Source organism: Grammomys surdaster, unplaced genomic scaffold (genome assembly GCF_004785775.1).
Source record: "Grammomys surdaster isolate TR1022 unplaced genomic scaffold, NIH_TR_1.0 66, whole genome shotgun sequence".
Lineage (NCBI taxonomy): Eukaryota > Metazoa > Chordata > Mammalia > Rodentia > Muridae > Grammomys > Grammomys surdaster.
The window spans coordinates 20,177,580-20,191,631 of record NW_021604568.1 but is presented as its reverse complement, the minus strand read 5'-3'; the positions used below and the strand labels follow the sequence as shown (position 1 = coordinate 20,191,631).

The window sequence follows — 14,052 nt, the reverse complement described above, 5'->3', positions numbered from 1 at the left end:
GAATTCTTTCACAGACAGAAAGTTTCTACTACACTTCGTTAGCGAAACAAAATCAACAGGAAATGTGTCAATAAGTGTCTACTTCCTAGACTGAATTTGATCTTTATAGGTTGGTACGATAAATAGGAAAACAAACATGCAGGTATTCAGGAGATCAAAAGGGAATTTCCCCTTGAGCAGGAAGGTGCGGTTCTACGTTTTCTCCCAAGTCACAACCACTCACCGAGGTCCAGCCCCTTCACGTAAGCCATACCCCTTCGGCCTCGACCCCTCCCCATAAGCCCTACCTCGCCCTATCGAGGCCCCGCCCCCATAGGGAAGCCCGGAGCAGAAGCCACGCCCCGAGCAGAAGCACACCCGGCGTGCTCCAGCTACCGAGGCTCTTGCGTGTTCTGAAGATGGCGGCAGCTGCGGGAAGGTTGCTCTGGTGCTCGGTGAGTGGCTGGCATCTGGGCAGGCGCATGACACAACAGCGACTCTGGTCCACACTTGTTTCCAGGACTGGATCGCGCCCTATTGGGTCTGCTGGCCACTATCCCTTAGGGGAGGGAGTTCTCAGTTCACGGACCTCGAGGCCTCTTGTGGCCAGAAAGGCCCCAGCGCCTGCTCAGGACAACCTTTCCCCTATCCCTCGCGGGTGGTGTGCTCCCCAAGTCCTTGCACTCCAGGATCTCTTTGCTGTTTCTTCACTAAAGCATCCAGGCCTGGCTTTTGAGGCCAGTGTGTTGACTACCGTGTTCTAGGGTCTGTCACCAAATATGACCTTGGACAAGTGGCGTGTGTGTTGTGTATGTGTTGTGTGTTTGTTTGTGGTTGGTTTTTCGAGACAAGGTTTCTCTGTGGATCCCTAGCTATCCTGAAACTCGCTCTGTAGACCAGGCTAGTCAGGAATTTACAGAGATCCCCCTGCCTCTGCCTCCCCAGAGCTGGGATTAAAGGCATGCACCTCCTGGCTTGACTTCACATTTCCGAACCTCAGTTTTTCTTTTCTTTACCATGGAAGGAGTGATGCCACACCTCGACACTCCTGTGGGCTCACACTTAAATCTGAGTATAAACAAAGTAACGGGAGTAAAAACAGTAACGGGGGCCACTTTCTACTCCCACACTCAGGCTGGACTCAGTCTTGGTATATGCTGTTATAGGAGCCTGCTCTTCCTAGCTATCCTCTCCTTTCTCATCACAAGGTTCAGTCCCTAATTCCCTGTCTCATGCTGGACGTCAAAGTTGAGCAAACACTACTAACCTTGAGCTTGGGCCAAACCCAGTGCATGAACTTCACCCTATTCCTTGACTGAGACCCTGGAAGAGCCTTTTTCTGAGAAAAAAACCTTCATGTAGCTACATGATGCAACAAATAGCTCCAGGTGGGGGAGGGTACAACTACTTAGCCTGACCTAGCCTTCCTGAGTTTTTAGAGATTTTTATTCTTGAGGCTATATTCTTAAGATTTTCTTGTAGACTCAATCCATGCTCTTACTTTGATTTGGTATTTATTTTATTGGGAAAAAGGATCATTAACAAAGGGTCACAGCAGCAAGGCCAGAATTCAGTCACCCTTTCAGAAAGCCTTCCTAATAGAAAGCATTTTATTTTCCAGGTTGCTCGTCATGCAAGTGCTATTTCCCGGAGTATTTCTGCCTTAACAGTTCTTAGGCCTGTTGCTTCTAGAAGAACCTGTTTGACAGACATACTGTGGTCTGCCTCTGCACAAGCAAAGTCTGCCTTTAGCACTAGTAAGTGTTACTGTGGTCTTGTTGCTTCCAGGTAAAGGGAACCCATATAGGCTACTCTGGACCCTGGCTATACGTGAGGCTTGTCCTTGGAGATTTAAAAAATGCAGTATGAGAACATGTAGAGATGGCTGGGTCTATAAGGAACTGTTAGGAACAGTGAGTACTTGGCACTGTCAAAATTGTAAAACCTACTTTTAAGAAAACAGAAAGAAAATGGAACCCAGTGGTGGAGCCACATGCCTTTAATGCCAGCACTCAGGAGGCAGAGGTAGGCAGATCTCTGAGTTAGAGGCCAGCCTGGTCTACAGATCAGAGTTCTATGACAGCAAGGGCTACACAGTGAAACCCTGTCTCAAAGAACCAAAAAGGAAAAAAAGAAGTTGCAGGCCAGTCAGGGCGTCATAGTGTGAGACTCTGTCTGGGAACAACAAATAAACAACACCTACTCCCACCCCCTGCCCCCCAAAAAGAGTAGAAAAGGCTATAATCTAGGAAAAAGAAAATATTTGTATAATACACTTAACATTATGATTCCTCTAAGGTACCTAAGTGACTAGATAAAATGAATACACAAAATACCACTGAGCTCTACCTGTACCCTACCCCAGCTTTGAAACAGGTCTTGCATCTTGCTCTTGGTTTCTCTCTGCCACGCCTCAGTGCTACTCACCAAGATAACTAACTACAGACATTGTCTCCATCAGTTTTATCTGTTTGATAGCTGAATCTTCCTGGAAACATCTGTTTTCCTGTGTTAGAGCCTCCCAGACTCGGTTCTCTCTACTGTGAAGAGCTAATCCGTCAGCTTGTTGCTGAGGGTCCATTTAAGACCTGCTCTGACTTTGTTTTGAGTTTGTTCCTCTTCCCTGTATATTGGCCCCTCTTGGTCAAATCAAACAGTGTCATGGGCAATTCCTTGTGATACACCCTAGTCTGAGCTAGTTCCATGCCAGGCTGCCTTCTGTGATTCTCTCTACTGCCTTCCTCCTCTTTCTTTAGTTCCCAGGGCATTTCATTTTATTTCTTCTGGTTTTTGATCTTAAAGGCGTGCGCCACCACCGCTTGGCTTGTAAAAAGACTGTTAAAAGAGAGAAAAGGGTTTTAAAAATGATGGATATCTTCTGAGGATCTGTGTGTCCTCTGTCCTCCATATTCATGCTCACATGTACACACACACACACACCTCCCTACCATAGAGTTGAGTTTGTGTATACTTTAGAACTGTGCTGAAGGGAAAATTACTTTACCTAAAATATACAATTGAAGTGAACCATCTTAGTTATATTAATAAACAGCTTATGTTATGGTAAATAGTAAGTTTACTCAATATGTTTCAACAAAAGGAGTTTAAGTAAAATCATGCAGTCCTTGATGTGGTAGATGACAAGCTACATACATGATCTTTTTTAGGTTCCTCCTTCCACACCCCTGCTGTCACCCAGCATGCGCCCTATTTTAAAGGTACTGCTGTTGTCAATGGAGAGTTCAAAGAGCTGAGTCTCGACGACTTTAAGGGGAAATACTTGGTGCTTTTCTTCTACCCTTTGGATTTGTAAGTGTGATTCTATAATATTTTCATGTTCCTCTGAGAGCTGTTGTTGATCTCTAACTCACACTGAAATTCCTCTTTTAGTGGAGAGGAAGATTCTTTCTAATTTTTGTGCACTGTCCTTAGCCATCTGTAGCTCATGAGAACGTAATGGGAGGAAATGTCCTTCCTTTTAATGGAGGAGTTTTAGTATGGTTCTGTCAGTTTTTCTGGTGGTCCTGGGGATCAAGCCCTAGGCCTTGTGCCTGCTAGACAAGTACTCTTATTGGATTATGCTTTTAGCCTTTAATACAATTCTGTCTTTTTTTTTTTTTTTTTTTTCGAGACAGGGTTTCTCTGTGTAGCCCTGGCCGTCCTGGAATTCACTCTGTAGACCAGGCTGGCCTCGAACTCAGAGATCCGCCTGCCTCTGCCTCCCAAGTGCTGGGATTAAAGGCGTGCACCACCACCGCCTGACCAAAAGGTGGCTGGAGAGACAGCCGTGGGTGCTGGGAACCGAACTCTTATATTTTTGGTTGTGAACCTAGCTGAGCCATCTCTCCAGCCCGATACAGTTCTGTCTTACATACTTTTGATTAATGGTTCCCTAAGCCAGTCTAAAATTACAACAGTCCAGGTGGAAGTAGTATAAGAAATGATTTTTTTTTTTTTTTTTTTTTTTTTTTTTTTTTTGGTGGCTGGAGAAGTGGCTCAGAAGTTAAGAACACTGGCTGCTCTTCCAGAGGTCCTGAGTTCAATTTCCACCAACCAAATGTTGGCCATCTGTAATGGGATCCTGTGCCCTCTTCTGCTGTATTTGAAGACAGCAACAGTGTACTCATATACATACATACATACATACATACATACATACATACATACATACATAAAATGAGTTTTTCATAAAGCTACTTTATTTAAAAGTACAAGTTTTCTTTTAACTCTTTAAACTTGCCTCCCAACCCCCTTCATTCATTTATTTGTTTGTTTACTTGAGGCAAGATTTTCTCTTCAGAGCCCTAGCTGTCTTGGAACTCACTGTAGACCAGGCTGGCCTTGTACTGACAGAGATCAGCTGTCTCTGCCTCCCACGCCCAGAAGGAAGCTTGCTTTTTCCTTTATTTTTGGGGAGGTGGGGTGGGGCCATGGTCTCCATATGTAGACCAGGCTGGTCTAAACTCAGAGATCCTCCTGCCTCTGCCTTCAGAGTTCTGGGATTAAAGGTGTGAGCCACCACACCCAGCCTGTTTCATGTTTTCACCCCAGAGCAAATCAGTTTAGTTTTAGACTACTAACTGTCTTAAGTTTTCATTTTTATATGATCTGATGAAACTTTCTTTATTTTCCCCAAGCACATTTGTGTGTCCTACAGAAATTGTTGCTTTCAGTGACAAAGCCAATGAATTTCATGATGTAAACTGTGAAGTAGTTGCAGTTTCAGTGGATTCCCACTTTAGTCATCTTGCTTGGATCAACACACCAAGAAAGGTAGGTGGGGTGACAGTCACCTTTCCTTGGTTTTATCTTATTCTTTGGTTTCATTTCTACTTCACAAATAATATAGACCACACAATAAAAACATTGTATATATTTGTGGGATACAATGTGATGTTTTGATACATGTGCACATTGTACAAACATCAAATCAAGCTATTGAACACTCTTTCCTAAATCATTTCTTTGTGGTGATAATATTTAAAGTTCTTTTTAGCTTGGTGGGAGTGGTTCACACCTTTAATCCCAGCACTTAGAAGGCAGAGGCAGGAGGATCTTTGAGTTTTAACCTACTCTGGTCTACATAGTGAGTGCCAGGACAGCCAGAGCCACATGGTGAGACCCTGACTCAAACAAACAAACAAACAAACAAAATTCCTATTTTAGCTAATTTTTAAAAATATAATATGTAGTCACTTCTTATATAGAAGAACAGAACTTATTCTTATCTAACTAATCATTGCCCAGTGTCTCATTCATTCCCCAGCTACCCCTGCCCCCTGCCCTAAGGAGAGAGTTAATACGAAGTCTAAAGGTTGTCAAACTGTAGACAGTCTGAAGGAAACATTTGCCTGCCTGCCTGCCTGCCTGCCTTCCCCCCTTTCTTCTTTCAAAAGTAGTGTCTCATATATTCCAGGCTCAGGGTTAGGGTGTATTAGCTCAGATGACCTTGAGTTTCTAATCCTCCTGCCTCCACCTTCCAAAACCTAGCTTATGCCATGCTGAGGATCAAATGCTGTACCTGTACCAGCTGAGCTATATCCTGAAGTAAATTCTTTGTAGATCTTCTCTTGTCAGCAGTTTGTAAACTATGGTAGTAACAACTCCCTGGATGTTGTATGTATCTTTACTGCTCATTCCATGTATATCTTACAAGTAATGGAGACAGGCTCTGTGGGACAAGGGATGTGGTTGTCATCAATCACCTCCTCTTGAGCCTGCACTTTGAAGCCTTAGTAGTTGGCTGTACTGTTCTGTTTGACATCTATAAATCTGCTAGGGAAAAAAAAAAAGTCAAAATTTCACTAGGTATGTTCCAGGACTAACAAAAGTGACTTGAATAATTTGCTTTCTTCATTTTTATATTTGAGAATTTAGTTTTCATTTCAACAGCTGCTTTAACAATTGGAAAAAGAGGGCATGGTGTGCTCACAGCTTTTACCTAGCATGCAAGAAGCTTTGGGTTCAGTCTCCAGTACTATATACACTGGATGAGTTAGCACAGCCTATGATCCCAGCATCCCAGAAGTTGCAGCAGGAAGATAGAAGTTGAAGATCATCATGGGCTACATAGAAAGTTGGAGGCCAGTGTGGCTATATGAGACAGATTCTGCCTCAAAAGATCAAGGTCAATCAGTCTCTTTCTAGCAATTGCCTGAAGAAAAGTACTTAGCCTTTTGAGCTTTAGTTTCCTCATCTTTAAAATGATGGAGATTGGCCATTGAGGTCAGTCAACAGGAAAAGTACTTGCTGAACAGACAACCTGAGTTCTATCACTGGAGCCCATATGGAAGGAAAGAACAACTCCATAGGGTTGTCATCTCACCTCCACACATGTGCTATGCCATGTTTGTGTGCATGCGCGCGCACACACACACATACCAGTTAATACAACAAAGTAAGTACTGGAAAGATGGCTCATCTGTTGAGAACACAGCTGTTATTTTAAAGAGGTCCCAGGCTTAATTTCCAACATCCACATGGCAGCTCACAACTGTCTTTAACTCCAGTTTTAGGAGACCAGATACCCTCTCCTGGTCTTTTCAAACACTGTATGCTTATGGTACACTTATATGAAGTTAAAACACATAGACACATAAAATAAAACAAATCAATAATAGGATTGTATCTGCTGTGGGCTGGTTGCAAGAGGGAATTAAGTTAAACATAATTCCCTTATGTGCATTTACTGTTACTTGCCACCATCATTGTTGGTTTAAAACATTGGTACATGGTACAGTCCCTGTTGGACTGCTTGAGAAAACTAGTCCTATTTGCCTTTTTATTAGAATGGTGGTTTGGGCCACATGAACATCACGCTGTTGTCGGATATAACTAAGCAGATATCCCGAGACTATGGAGTGCTATTGGAAAACGCTGGCATTGCACTCAGGTAAGAGCTGTTCTTAGAGACAGGATGGTTTTGCGTATTTTAGTGTAATATAGATTCTTAAAGATTTATAAAGACTCTAGTTAAGCATTTTTGTTTGTCATTTTGTAAAACTTGGAAATAAGTAGAAGTTTGGTTCTTTGTTGGTAGGTTTGAGTTTTGAGACAGGAGATGTATATGTGGGTATATCATATCCCCAGGCTGCCCTTGAACTTGTTCTCATTGTAGTTACCTCGTTAGTGGTGGGATTAGGGGTTTGTACCAAGGTATGATACCTAGATGGTAAAACACTGTCAGAGGCAAAACCTTTTTTTTTTTTTCTTTAATTTAGATTTTATATTAGGGTTCAGAACTTAAAGAATGGAGAGAGAGAGAGAGAGAGAGAGAGAGAGAGAGAGAGAGAGAGAGATTGATTTATATACATAGGAGATTTATTAGAATGGCTTATAGGGCCGGGCGGTAACAAAACAAAAAAACAAAAAACAAAAAAACAGAATGGCTTATAGGCTGTGGTCCAAAGTCTTAACAATGGCTGTCTACTAATGATAGGTCCAAAACTACTGTAGTTGTTCAGTCCATGGGGCTGGATGTCTCAGTTGGTCTATATTCCAGGAACCTCTTATAGTAATTATTTAATCTCAATCTCAAATCAGGGTTTCTACCCTCTCTTGATCATTCAGTTCCCAGATAAAAGACATGTAACCTTTATATTTATAATAAGCCTTTACAGCACTAGAGCTTGGCAGATATCTACCCTCTAAGCTATTAGAAATTACTTCCCCATCAATAACTCCCAAGTTGTAACTTCCATGTTCCATCTGAGCAACTCTTAACTCCAATTGGCCAGCCCTCATGGCATGTTTTCATGATTCCTACCATGTGTTGTCTTGTTTTCTTCTCCGTCTTCCCTCCCTCCTTCCTGGTCTTCCTCTTCCTCCTCTTCTTCTTCCTCCTCCTCTTCCAACCCCAAGCCTGGGAATCAAAAACTCCAGCTACCTTCTACCCCACTGTAGGCTATAGACATCTTAATTCACAATCAGGGAGGAATAAGTTGGGGGGCAAGGTTACTCATAGATTATCTAGTTCCTGGGGGCAGCCAGGCCTTGTGGGCCAGTATCTAGCATTATAATACATAGCAAAAGACCAAACGTCAACAGGAATGCTAAGAAGTGGCTCCAATGCTAATGAAAGAATGGACTTGCTATCAAGAGTGATAGCAGCAGGCAAGCAAGCTTCCTTCTTTCATGTCCTTTATATAGGCTGCAGGGAGAAGGCATGGTCCAGATTAAAGATGTATATTCTTACTTCAAATCTCCAGATTAGAAATGGGTCTTCCTACTTCAAATGACTTAAGAAAATACTCACTGGGTGATGATGGAGCACACCTTTAATCCCAGCACTCAGGAGGCATTGGCAGGTGGATCCCTTGAGGTTAGGGCCAGCCTAGTCTGCAGAATGAGTTTCAGGACAGCCAAGGCTACACAGAGAAACCCTGTCTGAGGAAAAAGGAGGAAAAAAAATTCTTCACAGGTATGCCCAATCATTTGGGTTTTAGTTAATTCTTGATATTGTCAAGTTGACAACCAAGAATAAACATCACAAATTTATTTTATTTTATGTGTATGGATATGTTTTGCCTGCATGTATGTCTGTGTGTGCAAGCACTGCCCTTGAGGATCAGATCCTCTGGAACTAGAGTTATAAATGGTTCTTGGCTGCCATGTGGGTGTTGGGAATCTAACCTAAGTCCTCTGTAGGAGCAGTAAATGCTTTTAACTGTTTCCCCATCCCCTGAAACAACCATTTTTATCTATGTAGGCAATGAATAGTGTCTGTGAGGGTTGCAAATCTTTCAGAATGGCTAAGACATGTGCCCTATCCACTACCTGGGTCTCCTTTTAGAAAGGACGCCTGTGTTTTGATGGTCCCACTGATCTCAGTCCAGGAACCCTTCTGTAACAGCTATTCCTGGCACTGAAGCTATTGAACCATTTGGAGAAAGGTTTTTCAAAGTTCATTCTCTATCTCCCCCGAGTCGTGTGTGTGTGTGTGTGTGTGTGTGTGTGTGTCTCTGTCTCTGTGTCTCTCTCTCTCTCTCTCTCTCCCCCCCCCCTTTTTCTCAGTATAGGTGGTGTTATATAAGCCTTGAAACCAAATAAGCTAATGTTTGATTTTGTCTTAGGGTTTCATTGCTGTGAATAGATACAATGATCAAGGCAACTCTTATAAAGGAAAACATTTAATTGAGGATGGCTTACCGTTTCAAAGGTTTAGTTCATTATCATCACAGTGGGAAGCATGGCAGTATACAGGCAGATATGGTGCTGGAAGAAGAATTCTACATCTTGATCCAAAGGCAGCCAAGAGAGACTCTCTTCTTCTGCAGACAGCTAGAAGGAGGCGCTCTTCTGCAGTGGGCAGAGCTTGAGCACTAGGAGACTGCAAAGCCTGCCTACACAGTAGTAGCACACTTCTTCCAACAAGGCCATACATTTTCCAACAAGGCCATACCTAATAGTGCCACTTTCTATGGGCCAAGCATATTCAAACCACCACAGATTTCTTTTTTAAACTTTGCTTTTTAATGGCTGTGTGACTTTGAGCAAGTTAATCACCTTTTGGTGCTACAATATTCTCTTAGATAAAATGAAGGCGAATCTCTGGTTGGTATGGAAGAGTAACCTGGTCAGGTAGTTTAGGGAGTAGGTCCTTGCATTTGTCATAGCCTGTGCTTTCTGTAGTCTTACATTCCATGGAAGTTGGGGTTGGAGATTTAGCTCAGTTAGTAGAGCCCTTGCCTAGCAAGTGCAAGGCCCTGGGTTTGGTCCTCAGTTCTGAGGGGGAAAAAAAAACACTCCATGGAAGTGAAGAAAGTTCTCTGTCTTACACAATCATATGTTCAGGTACGGCCTTTTGAGTGTTCATTCATAGGAACACAAGCTTGAGTTGTCATCTGAAAATGAAGGCCACACCTTGGGGTGCCATACAATTGGACTAAGGGCTGGCTGCTAGCTGAACCCAACTCATCTTGAACCTTTCTCCGGCAAGGTTAGGAAGTTAGCCTTGTCAACTTCAGTATTACGATTTTCCTTAGAAAACCAAAGCCAAGCTCCTCCATAGTTGGCTGTGGCAGGAGAAGGTGTAATCTGTTATGCTTCCTTCTCGTGGGTTTTCTGATTTTATAAACTCCTCCTGGTTTCCTTCTGGGGCTAAGAGGGGAAAGAAAGTTGAGTCTAGCTGATACGTAGAGTGTGTGTGCCCTGTTCTTTCCCAGGTCTGCCTGTACTTCTCTCTAGGGACTGCATCTGGTTCTCTCAGAGACCAAACACAAGAGATACAGAGTCAGGCTGAAAGCTTGGATTCCAAACATCAGGCAGAGGAAGGAGAAGCCTCTCTGTACTTTGCCCTTTCCCTATGTAGTTGACACTTGAAGTCCCTGTATCTTGTTGAGAGGGATAAAGCTTGATGTGGTAAACACTTTTAATCCAAGCACTCTGGAGGCAGAGGTAGATTTCTGAGTTCTAGGCCAGCCTGGTCTGTCTACATAGTAATGACAGGACTTTGTAGGAAAACCCTGTCTCAAAGGAAAAACAAAAGAGATTGTGAGGTGTTGTAAAGATGACTTAGCAGTTAAGAGTGCTCACTGCTGTTACAGAGGATCAGAGTTTGATTTTCAGGACCCACATTACAGCTCCAGAGAATCCAGCACCTTCTTCTGGACTCCGTGGTATCAGTATTTGTATGTATGTATGTATGTATGTATGTATGGTTTTTCGAGATAGGGTTTCTCTGTATAACCCTGGCTGTCCTGGAACTCACTCTGTAGACCAGGCTGGCCTGGAACTCAGAAATCCACTTGCCTCTGCCTCCCAAGTGCTGGGATTAAAGGTGTGCGCCGCCACTGCCCGGCTAATCTTTTTTTTTTTTTTTTTTAAAGGAAGTTTTAGATACTTAATCTCTCCCTCTTACATATATGTGCTCACATTACCAGAGTCTGATTTAGGAGTCCAAAGAATTTGTGTTAAATCACTGTGTAAAGGTCTTTACTGTCACTAGTCTATTCTTTTTAGGTATCATATCATATTGGGGATACAGTTTTGCAATGTTCCCATAATTAATGTATGCTTTTGATAGTGGCCTTGTATTATCAGAGCATCTCTCATTACTAAAAGGTGATAAACTTTTTTATAATGTTAATTCCAGGTTGGCTTTTCTTTTTCTAAGATTTATTTTTAATTATGTGTGTGTAACTCTGTAAAAGTATGTACATTAGAGTACTTGCCCTTGGAGGCTACAGAAGGATGTCAGATCCCCTGGAGCAGGAGTTAAAGGCAGTTGTGTGGGTCCCCTACATGGGTTCTAGGAACTAAATTCAGGTCCTCAGGATAGACAGCACAAACTATTAATTGCTAAGTAGTCTCTTCAGTCCCTAAAACTCTCCATTTTAAAGCATTTGACAACTTGATGAATTTACTAAAAGGAGAACTAAAGACATAAAAGAACAGAAATGACTTGTTGGTCCTGTTAATGAGGATAAATTCTGTGCAGAGGTCTCTTCATTATTGACCCTAATGGTGTCGTCAAGCACTTGAGTGTCAACGACCTTCCAGTGGGCCGCAGTGTAGAAGAAACACTCCGTTTGGTAAAGGCATTCCAGTTTGTGGAGACCCATGGAGAAGTCTGCCCAGCCAACTGGACACCAGAGTCTCCTACGGTATGTCATTTTCCTCAGAGTGCCACACCCCAACTCCAGGTCTTCTCTGCCTCAAGGGTAATCTATCAATCTACAGAAATGCTGGCTGAGTGTGGGTGGGTGACACTTAGGTGGACAGTTGTAGGCTAATCTTCAAAAGTGAAGAAATTTTAGTTTAGTTTAAGACTGAAAGCTTGGGCCAGATATGGTAGCACACACCTTTTATCTAGATGAAGAGGCAGGTGAACCATTTTGAGTTAGAAGCTAGCCTGGTCTACAAAGTGAATTCTAGGACAGCCAGGGCTATTATTACACAGAGAAACCCTGTCCTAAAAAATAAAAACAAAGTCAAAAACTGGGATCTTTGAGCTCACTTTTGAGGCTACTATTAAGTTCTTCCTAAACGATTTAATTTTTTTTTTCTAATTTTCAGATCAAGCCAAGTCCAACAGCTTCCAAAGAGTACTTTGAGAAGGTCCATCAGTAGGCCATCCTATGTCTGCTGTTTACCAGAAGCTTCTTGGGCCAAAATAGAGCCCCAGCTGGAATCCTTCCAATGCCCTGAAGATTATTTATAGAATGGCAAAACCTCATTATACTTGTGTTTATAAGTACCACTGCACAGGCTTTGTAATTTAAGACAGGTTCAGGCTCTCTAAAGGGGGCTAGCTGCTTCCATAGCTGTCCTTACTAAGGAGTTCTTGATGGCTAACCAATTCTCCATGAGTGCTTGGTCCCCATTTCTTGGATCATGTCTTCAGAGGGTAAGCATTCTTCCCCTTAGCCTGCCTTGAACCTTGGTCTACAGTGAAGTAGCAAGCACATAGTGCCAGTACTTAGTGAAATGAAGTAGCACATAGCATCAGCACTTAGTAAAAGCTTCTGATCAAGGTCCTGAAATTTCCCCTTGGATTTTTGTGAATTATGCTGAATTTCCCATTATTTTTTATTGAAGTTATTAACTCACAGTGTCCTTGTGTGTTCTGAAGTATTAATGAGGTATAATCATGAAGGACTATGTCTAATCCAGTGGTTTTCTTTCTAAAACACCATAAATAATTTTTTTTCTTCAAGTGCTGGATGTATAGCATAAAAATAAACATTAAAATATTTGCGTTTTTGACATCATTAACTGTCGGGTCAGTTTATTCTGGGACACCACTCCTCCTTTGATGACTCAACAAATATTTGTTTATTGGGCATTTCACACAGAGCTGGTTCCACTCTCAGGAAACTGAAGTTTAGCAGGCAAGATTGATATCTAAACTTCTATTCGTTATTTTAGTTAGGGACCCAAACTCCCTCAGGGAAGCTATGGAGTGGATTCTAAATGTGGTGGGGAATATCTGTTGGACGTTTTAGTTCATATACATACACGTATGTATCCAGGTAGACCAAACCCAGCCTGGGCTACAGTATAAGATAAGACCAAACCCAGCCTGGGCTATAGTATAAAATGAGATCTTGCCTCAAAAAAAAAAGAGTGATGCCGAGTGGTGGTGGCGCGCGCCTTTAATCCCAGCACTTGGGAGGCAGAGACAGGCGGATTTCTGAGTTTGAGGCCAGCCTGGTCTACAGAGTGAATTCCAGAATGACCAGGGCTACACAGAGAAACCCTGTCTCGAAAAACCACACACACACACACACACACACACACACACACACACACACACACACACAAAGAGTGACAGTAACTTACCCTAAAGATCATTCTGGTTCTTTCAACTGACTTCCAATGTGGTAAAACACAGCCAGCTGGACTGGGTCTGTGACTCACTATGACCTGGCTTACTTTGCTATAGCCTTCAGCAGTTCTCTCCATGTTTGGGTAAAAGAACCCCTCCTCAGTATTCCCATTATGCCCAGATATAACTTGTACCATTATGGTCTTTAGCACATTGCATTGTCTGATTGGCTCTACCCCTTTTTCCAGATGAGAAAATAGACCTGGAGATACTGACATAACCAGAATCACGTAGTTAAGTGTTGTGCCGGTGCTCCAGCTCTAGACTCTGGAGTCCTGCTGAATACCATGCATACTCTATGCACACATTCAAGTGCATACTGACTAGTCCATCTATACTGACACTAGAGAGATGGAATGAGAGATGGCAGGAAAGGCCTATTTGACTCTGTACTTGATCTGGCTTTCAATCAAAGTGGATTTGACCTGTTGATGCAAAAAAACCACAACTCTTTTTGTTGTTGTTGTTGTTGTTTTCAAGACAGGGTTTCTCTGTGTAGCCCTGGCTGTCCTGGAACTCACTCTGTAGACCAGGCTGGCCTTGAACTCAGAAATCCACCTGCCTCTGCCTCCCAAGTGCTGGGATTAAAGGTGTGGGCCACCATTGCCCGGCCCACAACTCTTATCTTAAAGAAAATAAGAGCAAGTTTATTCTGGAGCTATTTTAAGTAATAATTGCCTGGGAACACAGGTTTAGGTTACTCCAAATCTAATGTTCCAATGTGGAAGCAGTTTCGTAAAGTTTTT

General features: G+C 42.6%; 1 protein-coding gene across 1 annotated transcript; it reads left to right on the top strand.

Moving 5' to 3' along the window:
- Positions 1-339: 339 nt before the first annotated feature.
- Prdx3 (peroxiredoxin 3) lies at positions 340-12,693 on the top strand. Its single transcript, XM_028775871.1, has 7 exons — positions 340-434; positions 1,601-1,736; positions 3,147-3,288; positions 4,617-4,752; positions 6,768-6,871; positions 11,417-11,582; positions 11,995-12,693. Exons 1-7 carry the CDS (start codon positions 399-401, stop codon positions 12,046-12,048), a joined length of 774 nt encoding a protein of 257 aa, XP_028631704.1. The 5' UTR covers positions 340-398; the 3' UTR covers positions 12,049-12,693.
- The last annotated feature ends 1,359 nt before the right edge of the window (positions 12,694-14,052 follow it).